The sequence below is a fragment of the Brassica oleracea genome, chromosome C8, assembly GCF_000695525.1.
Source record: "Brassica oleracea var. oleracea cultivar TO1000 chromosome C8, BOL, whole genome shotgun sequence".
NCBI classification, from domain to species: Eukaryota; Viridiplantae; Streptophyta; class Magnoliopsida; order Brassicales; family Brassicaceae; genus Brassica; species Brassica oleracea.
In genome coordinates, this window is record NC_027755.1 from 30333047 (window position 1) to 30344990 (window position 11944).

Here is an 11944-nt window from a genome sequence, read left to right on the forward strand (position 1 = left end):
TTCTTTTCTTTGGCAAAATTAAAAGTATTTTTAAAGCGCGTGTCCCCGTGGTTTGGCCGATATTAAATTACTCCATAAAGGATGTAAGCAATAACTTCTTCTTGTTGACAAACACACAACTCAAAATAAATAAAATAAAATCAACAATAATTTCTTTTTTTTTCTTCTCATGAAATGATTTTTTGTTTTAATTATGTTTAGCGATAATAGAGAATGAGATTAGCATTTATCGTTGTAAAGATTAATGTTTGATTCGCGGCATCTCTTTAAACGTGTAGGATAATGACGGTTTATATTATATTAACTTTTAGTGTATAATAAAAACAAACACAAGACAACATGTAAAAAAAAAGAGGAGAATCTATGGACCTAAAAGATGCCAGAGCTAAAAAGGATTCAAAAGATGAGGCCAAAGCCACCCCACCACCGTCGATTAAGACTTTTGCCGTTAGCCTGTGGACATGTTTTTTTCTTTCTTTTTCTGTATGTTGTTTACCAGAAAATGAGGGAAAAACCATATACTTACGAAAATGATGGTAGGGTCTACGTGCCACGTGGTTTTTTGTTTTGGTGTGTGATGGATGATTGAAGTTGAATGATTGTGTTATTGTTAAAGCATCAACAATCGGAGCGGAATCCTTAGAAGATGTAGAGCCTACTTTTTTAGAGTTTGTGCAAAAAAGAATTCTTAAAATTTTTTGATAAGGATTGATCCTTATACTGTTCACGGGTTCTATTGACTACGTGGCGGCCCGTGAATGATCATTTTTTTTAAAAAAATAAATCTAGAATATCCAAGATTAATCCGAAATTTCCTTGTACTAAGGATTCCAATGAGTCTACCATTGGGATGGTCTTATGGTCTTGTGGATTAATAATAGTATTTGAAAAAAAAAAATGTAATAAGTACGTGGAGGAGTTTCTGACAAATTCAACGTGGAGGTTTTTGCTTCGCTGTTAGTTTCTTCGTTTTCATTCCAGCTCCGTTGCCATGTGGGTAGTATAGTCATGGATGTAATGGGAATACCCCCATTTTCTACAATATTTTAAGTTTTTCTAATACACAAAATAGTAGTTTATAGAAGTGTCCCATGATTCTTGTTATCAACACCGCCCACGTTTTGTGGTGTTTATCCAAATAAAATAAAGGAAAATTTACACACAATCCATCTATGACTTGCCGTCAAAAAAAAAAAATCTATCTATGACTTATATGTTTACTCGTTTGATGTTGTTTTCTTGGAGTCTTAACACGAACCAATGGTAATCCGAAACAGCTTCTAGGAAGGAAAAAAAATCCCGGCGAGTGGATAACAACCAATCTATGCAAAAACACTACCATATTCAACAATTATAAAACTACTAATATGTATATATTCATTGTTTCAAACAAAAATGCATATGTTCATGCATAGACTTTTACCACATTTTGACATTCATCAGTTTAACTACTGTCTTTGATGCATCCAATGCAACTATACGTTTCATGCATATGCTTCTTCGAGAGTGTGGATGAAAGAGGACACAAAAAAGACTCCAAATATAACTTTGATCTTATATGACCATCTACTTGGAAGGGCATATATATGAAAAGTAAAAACTAAATAAAAAAACCAATTTTTGGAATAACTTTAAATATAACAAGTAGTAGTATATAAGGTTGACTTAACGATTTCGCCGTAATCTGAAAGCCATCGGAATTGATTGGGTGAAGAGAGACCAAATCATAATAAATAAACGGGAGCCTCTAGCTCAGGTGGTATAGGAACCTCAACTGGGATGCCCGCCATCTCGAGTTCGAGCCCCGGCCACTGCGGTATTCAAATACGGGCCGCAGCGTTCCAGGAGCCAACGCGTGGAGAGCCGTTTGGCCGCCCACGCGGCTAGTCTGCGCTCTCGATGTACGGGTGCCAATGTACGGGTTATACCGCCATGTCCTGGCAATCTAACTTCATCCTTACGTAATATGCTGTCTTTACGTTCACACGTTGACCTAATTCGTGATTCCCTTTGACCTCTAAACTTTGTTTTAACTTATATTTTTGTTTATTTAGAAAAGAAAACAAGAGTGCATGTTCGCTTCCATGTGAATGCGCATAAGACATGAACTTTCATAGTGACTGCGTTTGAAATTTTTTAAAAGTTGAAATTGTAAAGGCCATGCATTCATTAATTTTGTCACTGGCTTATTAAGTGCTACAAACCATGCATATGGGAGCTCTGAATGGTCTAGGATCATCAACCATTATGGTATATAAATATATTATGGCAGTTCTGCGCTACGCGCGGAATTCAATGTATCAGTTTTCATGAATTAGATAATTTTGTGTAAATTTTCTTCAATGTTCAGATGGTTGTAAGTGTGATTATGTTAAGAGAATGAGATTAAGTTTTCAACTACCATAATACTTGTTTATGTCAGAGTATCTAATACTGTGGTGAATAAAATTTTAACTTTGAGGTAATTTTAGTCACTAAAAAATATTTTGTAGTTGTTTAGTACAATGTCATTGCTACTATTAGTATTTATTGTTGCTTTTTTTTTATATTTATGTTATATTTGAGAATTTATTTTTGCTTTATGTTATGTCAGTAATTTGCTAGAGATAAACCAAAACAAATGTAAAACACACCAAATAAATGGAGAAATAGTATGCTTTGATGATTATATATTTATACTTACATAAAATTTTAATCTGGCTATAGAATATTATGCACAAACAGAACTTATACGACCATATATTATTTTGTAAAAAAATATTATAAATCAGCAAAATACATATTAAACTAACTATTATTTTAAAATTATTTTATTACGCTATAGTACAGGTTAGTTAATAGAATAACTATATATACTTTTCGATATTTGTATTAAAATTATTGGTAAATCTAAAATATGAATATATTAACATCACAAATTGATAGTAAAAGAAGACATTTCTTATAAATTATTTCATCTAATCTTTAAATATTAAAATTAAGAATATATAAAATAGTGATAATAATATTTCTGAAGTTCAAAACATAACTTTTAAAAAATTAAGTAAAATAATTAATGTACACAAATTTTAAATTTTTTATATAACTTAAATTATCTAGTTTGTGGATATAAATATAATTTCTATCTAAATATTTTTTGAAGATAATAATGCACTCTAAACTAAACCCGGTTAATATGAATCGCACTCGCATCCAAAATGTGCAATTTTCCTATATATTTGTTTTAGTTTCAAAATCATAATAATCTCCGTCTAATACACTACATCTATTTATTATTATTATTATTTTTCTTTCTCTCAAACTAAAAACTAAAACATATTATAAGCACATTTTTCCTTTTTAGTCTAATCCACTATTACAATATGTAACATAAATTGAATACTATTTTGTATGCGTAAACATACTTGTTTAATATATATGCCTAAACACCTATACAATCAATACTAACAAATATACAATCTCTGAATAAAAATACTTTTCAATAAAAAAAAATATAACTTTTGGATGTTTTAAAGATATATAAGCAAAACGAACCCGATGTCGAACCACATGCGGCGTCGGTAATGTTAGATGCGCTCGTGACTGAGCAAAGATAATGACGTCTTATGTTACTCTACTATCTGCTTGCATGTCCGGCCTTTTCTCTGTTTTATCTCTTAACCATAACTAAAAGTTGTTTTAAAAAGATCTTAAAGTATTGTTAGAATATGTAGTGGATGCGATGGATCTCTTTATATACATATATAAGCGCTTATTGATGTGCATTAAAGTGTTAGTTACATACTACTTGTATATAAAGAAATGCGAAGAGATATATTAATTTAACAAAGTGATGTGTTTTGAATGCAGAGACACGTGGCGCGACGACAGCCTTCAACTTTCTGACGTGGCATTCTATGTGGATGGCATATGAGTGAAGAAAACTCTACTTTTATATCATTTGATACTATATAGTAAAATATTTTTAGGACCATAATAAAGTTTGTTACAAAGATCTGAAAACATTGAATAATTCTCTTAAAATAATATAAACTATTGAAGTTGCAATCACACGTTAGACCATCCGCAATGGTCGATATAGTGTTTATCTTAGCGCGAAATCTTAGGCAAATGTTAGTATAATAATCGTTTTATTTTTACTTTAGCTAAGAAAGAGTCCTTAGGCAAGGAGGTTTAAGGATTAATCCTTAAGTGTGTGGCATCACGTGATAGGCTAGCGGAGGGGTATGTTTCGCGTGGGGGAAAAAGAATCATTTGCTTTCTCCATCACGAAAAAGAGGTCTCGCGATATCAAAGGCGATTCGGCGACTGGAGAAGGGTGAAGGTAAATCGGAGCTTTCACTTTTTTTTTTTGCATTTGGAGTTGTTGCATGTTGATTTCATCTGGTTTTAGGGTTCTATCGAAGGGTTTAAATCGATTTTGGGTCTCAAATCGAGTTGGAGATTTTATCGAATTAGAGTTTTCGTCTGGGTTTGCTATTATGTTCATCTCGAGTCGCTTCTTTGTTGTTTTCGTCGTTATTAAGGTTCGGAATTGAGTTATAAATCGTTACACGGACTGGATTTTAATATTTGATGAAGATGTTTAGTTATTGTATGTTTATATTTAATCATTCAATAAATGAAAATTTTAATTTAATATTTAATAATTTTAAATTTCAAAGATTCAAATCAAAAAAAAAAAAAAACAATTTATAAGGACTCCATATCGGATAACACCATTGGACCTACATTTATGATTAGAGTCCTTAACTATTAAAAAAAAAATATTATTAAAATGCTAATGATTACCCACCATTGGAGTTGCTCTTAGCGTACATATACATGTTACGCTGTTTTTCCTTAAGTCAGATCTTATTTGTTTCTTATGTACCTCTAGAATGGAATTTGATATGCATTCTTTCAAAACCTTATAAATATTAAAATAAGCTAAATTCTGAAAATTCTTAGATTTCTAAGATCACATATAACAAAAGTATACCCCATACATAGTACTAGTATGTTACTGAAAACAAAGCAATCAACAATTTCAGGTCGTCATTTCCTAGTCATACTTTAAAAGTTTTAGTGATTAATAACATCAATATTCACTCATGTTCCTGACAAAATAAATTAGGCATCATGAGTGAATATTGATATTATTAATCACTAAACTTTTAAAGTATGACCTGACATTGATGATTGCTTTGTTTTCAATTATTTAGCATCTTAGACAAAAAATATAAATAATAACTTAGCATCTTTAGATTTTAATGTTTTTCTTATATAACATTACATCACGTACAAGAGAAAATGCACTTGCATTATGTGATCTTGCAAGGAACAGTCTCCAGTAACAAGAATTTTAAGCATATTTAAATTATCATAGTTCTTCTTTAGTTTCGAGAAAATCCGCCCTCTCTCGAAGAATCTTCTGCCCCACATACCTACACAATTAACTCTCCAAGAATTATATATGTGATATTTAATAACTTGTGTGGATCATTTATGCGCAATTGTTTACCTTCCGAGCATCATGATCGTCGCCTGAGGATTAGTCCCCGGGGTCTTGAGAAATGTGGATGCATCGACGACTCTCAAAGCATCAACCCCTAATACTTTGTAATCATTGTCGACCACTTTTCCAACTTGACAACCTCCATGGTAATGATAAATAGTCATCACGGTATCTTTACAATATTGCTTCAAATCGAACAATGAATTTATGTGTCTTGGCCTCAGATTGATGGGAAGGGCAAGAATGAGATCCAACAATCCACGCCCGGTCACTCCAGGGAACTTGTACTTGGAGTAATTCTGCGAATTTATCACTTTAATTATAGTACTAAGTCCTTCAACACAGTTATTCAAATCCTCTGGTTCTTGGTAGTAGTTAAATGTCACTGAAGGGTTATCATCTGGATTCGTGTTCCGCAGCTCCAAGTGACCTCTCGAGATCGGTCCATACACTTTCTGAATCATCCCACCTGCTTGTGTTGTAATGTTGAATCGAAGATCCAATAATTTGAAAAAGTTTGAGAGGGTTTTGGTGGGAAGTTTTATCTGCATAAAAAACCATACCAATTTTAACATATAGTCTTGTAAGTAGCAAAATTGTATAATGTTATAATTTAAACGTTAATTGATTATATACCTCATTGAGAAGATTTATAACACCGTCGAAGAAGCTATGCGTCAAACTAATAGAGAGGCTTAACCCACTCAAACCTTCAATGTAACTACCAAAATGAGGGATTCCAGCGACTTGGACAAGGGACACTTCTACGGGTTTAGGAGAAGGGATGACGACGGCGTTCATCGGATTATCACCCATTCCTTGTCCGACCATGGGGTGATCTAGGATGACCGGATCCACCCCATGGTCTGCTAGATGGGCCGCAGGGCCAACACCACTCAACAACAGTAGCTGAGGGCTCGCGATGGCACCCGCTGATAAGAGCACTTCATTCTGTGCGTTATGTGCCGCTAGTTTTGCCGTGTGTAACACTCCATTCGCATCCTGGAAGATCACTCCATTTGCCTTTGGCCTCATAGTTCCTGTAAAAAAAATCTTATCCGAAGCGTAGGAAAATAATGTGTATGGTGAACGACGGATGCAACGAACAAAATGATCACCATAATTATTGTCACGGCTCTGCATGTGTCATATAATTTTTTTTTCCATGAATGTATCATATAAAAAAATTATATGATACATGCAAAGTCGTGCCAATAATTTTTGATGTCCCCCCAATTTTTTTTTTAAATAAAATTGTTTATGATGAAATTATATGGTAACTCATCAAAATATTTTGAAATAAAGTTTTGGTAGAAAGTATATAATTTTAGTTACCGTGTATGTTTAATTTATAAATATGAAACATAAACATACAAATAATTTTGACATAAACTAAGGTTTCTAGTTTCTCTCACTATGCACGGCTCTGGATACATTATTCCTTATACAAACACTAAGGGCCTGACTGGTTCAACCGCAGCGGTTGCGGTTGCGGCTGCGGCTGCGGGAGTTTGCGGATGCGGGTGGTTGCGGTATCTAGCGGTTTTAAGAGATTTATACGAGTGGTTCTGCGGTTAGAAATTGGTGCGTTTGCGGGATAGTTATGACTGGTTAACTACCAAACGTAACAGCGGTTAAATAATAAATTAACAATATTTACATTTTATATCATTATAAAATATCAAAATAATAATATTATAATAAATATAAAATTTATATTTAGAAAGTTATAGTTTAAACTTTTTAAAAATTATAGAAAATATTTTCATTTTAAAGTTTTATAATATTAATTAAAATATAATAGATATATTTTAGTGTTTTTATAATTCTAATTTAATTTTTTTATTGAATATTGTTATTTTTGTATTTAAATTGTTTTAGAAAAAAAAAAAAAATTTATCCTCCCGCAACCGCCCGCAACCGCAAACGCTAGCTGGAACCAGCTTTTGAATTTATGAGGTTTAGAACGATTTGGAGCTGTTTGGAACGGTTTGAACGATTGTTGCAAAACACCAATAACCGCTACCAAACGCAAAGCTGCGTTTGCGGATGGTAGCGGGAAAACCAGTAATACCCTAAAGCGAACAATTGAACGTCAGCGCTTAAAATGAATATTTAGACAAAACAAGAAGTTTCTAATTTGAACCTTGAGTTTTTTTTTAACTATGTTTTTTTGTGAAACTTTTTTTATAACTATGTTATCACAAAATATGTTACTAAGTAGCATGTACTCGAAAGACGTCTAATAATGGACATAAAATCATAATTAGCAAACAAAGTGACGAGGTTTTTTCCCTTTCTTTTTGAGCTTGGTCTTGAAAAAAATATATAGATAATTACTAACTAAAAAAAAATATTTTCCACCACACGTAGTTTGATTACATGCAAGAGATAAGTCCTATCTCTTCCACCCCTTACGGTCATAATTTTGTATAAGCTTAATCGAGGAGTTTGTAGACTCAAATCCATACGTTTTCACATTCAACTAAAAGCTTTCAATATTTTTCCAAATAGGAATCAATCAAGGAGCTCAAAGAAACATGGATTGTTTTTTGTTTCTCTTCCAAACGGGGTACCAAGCTAAACGCTCAACGCAAGGAGCATTTGGAGGGTCTGGAAGCTCACAATTAGTCCAAGATCCACTTGGTTTATCAATCTTAAATTTCTTTAATGGAACACCTAAGTAAAACCTCTAATAACTATTGATTATGCAGTAACTTAAATTTTAGTGAACCAATAAGTTGATACATTTGTTAGACGGACATTATAGCTTTTAGGATAAGAAACCACATTTAGTAGATAAAGAAGTTTTCCGAAGAAAAAGAATATCAGGTATAGAAGTTGAATATATACGGATCTAAAGGGATGTTAATTATTAATTCACATAATCAATATACTAATTTTTAAAATGAATATTTGCCTCAATCGAGTTTTCTTTCTATCAATATTCTTGTTTGAATCGTGCTTAATTCACATTTGTTCATTAACAGAAATTAACTATCAATCAAATTACCTGTGGTGGTGAAGAGGATCTTATGAGCAGAAGCGTGCAAGTAGACAGTAATCTTTTTTGGATCAGCATACTCCAATAGATCCGCTGCCGTGTGTCTCCGACCATCCGGATCAAGTATCGTACCGCCAACTTTCGTCCCATAGATATGTTTGTACGTGAAACCATTGTATGGAGTCACTCCAGCCTCCAAAAGACCATCTATAAACGCCGTTTGCCATCCCTTAATCTGTGGTTCGAACACCAACTTCTTCTCGACCCACTCGTAAGCCGCTTCGACCTCTTCTCTGTCCCAACCAGACTCCGCCACGAAGTCAGCTTCCGCACGTGAGTAGAATCCAGCGTTTATCACCGTTCCTCCTCCTAGCACGCGTGCACGTGAGTTGAAAACGCCGTCTTCGGAGATGAAAAGCTGAGACCACGAGTTTGGAGTTGTGTTCAAGAATGTGTTCAAGAAGTTTCCTATGTCTGTAGCCAAGGGGTTGTCGTAAGGGGAACCACCGCGTTCAAGAAGTAAAACGGTGGCGTTTTGGGATAGCGTTGCGGCTAGTGCACATCCGGCGGTTCCTCCTCCGATGACTATGTAGTCGTAGTGAGATAAGGTTGGTGCTGATGTTGCATCTCTTAAAAAACTATAATAACCAGCTTCACAGAACAAAATTTCATCAAAAATTTGGACTAAGTATGTACTAGAAAACCTAAAATTTCATAAATGATTAGAGTAGGAGGTAATAATCGTACCTTTATCAGAATAACACGAGCCTTGGAAGACGAAAACTGCGACGCTAATATAACGAAATAATCGGAATATGTGGAAATCCATTCTGGTGTAAGATTATACTCTAAATTTCTTTCTACTTTCTACGTATATCTTTTTGGGGTAAAAAGAACTAGGTTTCATGCGATTATATAATGGTGAAGTGTATATCATCAAGGTCACGGTAAAGTCTTATTCGATGGTGGTTTTGGCTTCTTCTAATAATTAAACTTTTTTTAATTTCCGACGCAATTAATTTGGTCCATATACACAACTATGTTCCTTTTTAGATCTTTGGTAAGTAAATTTCCACGTTAGGTTTTTTCCTAGTAATATATGGTCGATGTAGATCGGATATGGATGAATGGATCTAGCTTTTCGGTTTAGGTTCGATTTTAACCTAGTAAAATAACTTAGCATCTTTAGATTTTAATTTTTCTTAAATAACATTTCGTCACGTAAAAGAGAAAATGCACTTGCAATATGTGATCTTGCAAGGAACAGTCTCTAGTAACAAGAATTTTGAGCATATTTAAATTATCATAGTTCTTCTTTAGTTTCGAGAAATTCCGCCCTCTCACGAAGAATCTTCAGCCCCATATACCTACACATTTAACTCTCCAAGAATTATATATGTTATATTTAATAACTTTGTGTAGATCATTAATGCGCAAGGGTTTACCTTCCAAGCATCATGATCGTGGCTTGAGGATTAGTCCCTGGGGTCTTGAGAAACGTGGATGCATCGATGACCCTCAAAGCATCAATTCCTAATACTTTGTAATCATTGTCGACCACCTTTCCAACTTGACAACCTCCATGGTAATGATAAATAGTCATCACGGTATCTTTACAATATTGCTTCAAATCGAACAATGAATTAATGTGTCTTGGCCTCAGATTGATGGGAAGACCAAGAATGAAATCCAACAATCCCCGCCCCGTGACTCCAGGGAACATGTACTTGGAATATTTCTTCGAATCTATCACTTTAATTATAGTACTAAGTCCTTCAACACAGTTATTCAAATCTTCTTGTTCTTGGTAGTAGTTGAATGTCACTGAAGGATTGTCGTCTGGATTCGTGTTCCGCAGCTCCAAATGACCTCTCGAGATCGGCCAATCAACTTTCTGAACCATCCTACCTGCTTGTGTTGTCACATTAACTCGAAGATCCAATAACTTGAAAAAGCGTGAGAGGGTTTTGGTGGGAAGTTTCATCTACATAAAACATCATATAAAAATTAACATATAGTCTTTTAAATAACTCGCTTCACCTCTTTTATTTTAATGAAGTTTTATGTGACAAAAAAAAAGTCTTTTAAATAACTCTACTAGTAATGGAGATATATTATATGAAATACCTCATTGAGAAGATTTATAACGGCACCGTAGAAGCTATGCCACAAACTAATAGAGACACTTAACCCACTCCCACCTTCAATGTAACTACCAAAATGAGGGATTCCAGCGACTTGGGCAAGTGACACTTCTACGGGTTCAGGAGAAGGGATGAGGACAGCATTCATCGGATTATCACACATTCCTTGTCCCACCATGGGTTGATCTAGGATGACCGGTTCCACTCCATGGTCTGCTAGATGAGACGCAGGGCCAACACCACTCAACATCAGTAGCTGAGGGCTAGCGATGGCCCCGGCTGATAAGATCACCTCATTCAGTGCGCTATGTGCCGCTAGTTTTGCCGTGTGAAACACTCCATTGGTATCCCGGAAGATCACCCCATTTGCCTTGGGCCTCATATTTCCTGTAAAAAAGCGTAAGAAAATCTTATCTGAACCGTGGAAATATAGTTTGTATGGTGAACGACGGATGACTGTGACGGACAAGTGACAACAACCAAAATGATAACAATAATTACATTTTCCTTACAAACACCAACGCGAGCAATTGAAAGTCACCGTTTAAAATGAAGATTTAGGGCAAAGACGAAGTTTATAATTTGAATCTTGGGTTTGTTTTAATTATGTATCACAAAACATGTTATTACTTATTAGCATATACTCTTAAGACATCTAGTAAATAAACATTAAAAAATCATAATTAGCAGTAGCACACTTAGTTTATAATTTGAATCTTGAGTTTGTTTTAATTATGTATCACAAAACATATTATAATTAGCACTAGACCCTGATATGAATTTTCAGTTTTTAATTATTTATTTTATTAAATAATGTATTTGTAATATTCGTTCATATTATATTCATTAAGTAAATATTTTTTTTTTTGCATCTTAAACTATCTATTTTTTTACGAATGTGTGATATCATATAAAAAATATAAAAAAACGAGTATAGAGTTAATTAGATAATTTTAAAAACAGAAATTTTTCTTTCATGTGTGATATCATATAAATAATGATCCGTCCAGTTAACAAAAATCATGATTATTTTATGTGTAATTTTTTTTATTTTGACCATTTTCTTAAAACTATATTAAATTTTACATATTTTAATTAGAATATTTTTAATATCTTTACTTTTTTATTTGAAATGCAACTCAATATTTTTTTAACAATTATAACAAAATATTTTTTTAATATTTTTAGAATTAGTTTGAAAAATATGAAAATTACATTTTAAATTAAAATTATCCTAAAATATGATAAGTTTTGATGTAAACGAAAACTCAAATTATGTCAAAAATAATGATATTCAAT

At 33.3% G+C, this 11944-nt stretch overlaps 2 protein-coding genes across 2 annotated transcripts in view; both read right to left on the reverse strand.

The window, feature by feature from the left end:
• Window positions 1–5216: 5216 nt before the first annotated feature.
• LOC106311786 (protein HOTHEAD-like) lies at window positions 5217–9430 on the reverse strand. The gene is made up of 5 exons (XM_013749071.1): window positions 9249–9430; window positions 8511–9152; window positions 6134–6537; window positions 5504–6042; window positions 5217–5426 (listed from the first exon to the last, which is right to left on the reverse strand). The coding sequence occupies exons 1-5, from the start codon at window positions 9328–9330 to the stop codon at window positions 5363–5365; spliced, it is 1731 nt and encodes a 576-aa protein (XP_013604525.1). The 5' UTR covers window positions 9331–9430; the 3' UTR covers window positions 5217–5362.
• Window positions 9431–9665: 235 nt separating this feature from the next.
• Window positions 9666–11944, reverse strand: part of LOC106311785 (protein HOTHEAD-like) — a 4473-nt gene continuing 2194 nt past the window's right edge. The window contains exons 3-5 of the mRNA XM_013749069.1: window positions 10629–11032; window positions 9947–10485; window positions 9666–9868 (exon numbers count right to left, since the gene is read on the reverse strand). Of these exons, the coding sequence (XP_013604523.1) occupies window positions 9805–9868; window positions 9947–10485; window positions 10629–11032 (1007 nt within the window). The 3' untranslated portion in view covers window positions 9666–9804. The remainder of the gene's footprint in view (window positions 9869–9946; window positions 10486–10628; window positions 11033–11944) is intronic.

What these genes read in the sequence shown, in the direction of transcription:
- LOC106311786 (XM_013749071.1), bottom strand. Translation starts at nt 9,330, where the DNA reads ATGGATTTCCACATATTCCGATTATTTCGTTATATTAGCGTCGCAGTT. An exon ending in GATCCTCTTCACCACCACAG is followed by an intron (nt 6,538 to 8,510) that starts GTAATTTGATTG and finishes TTTTTTTTACAG; the next exon opens with GAACTATGAGGCCAAAGGCA. An exon ending in TTATAAATCTTCTCAATGAG is followed by an intron (nt 6,043 to 6,133) that starts GTATATAATCAA and finishes TTTTTTATGCAG; the next exon opens with ATAAAACTTCCCACCAAAAC.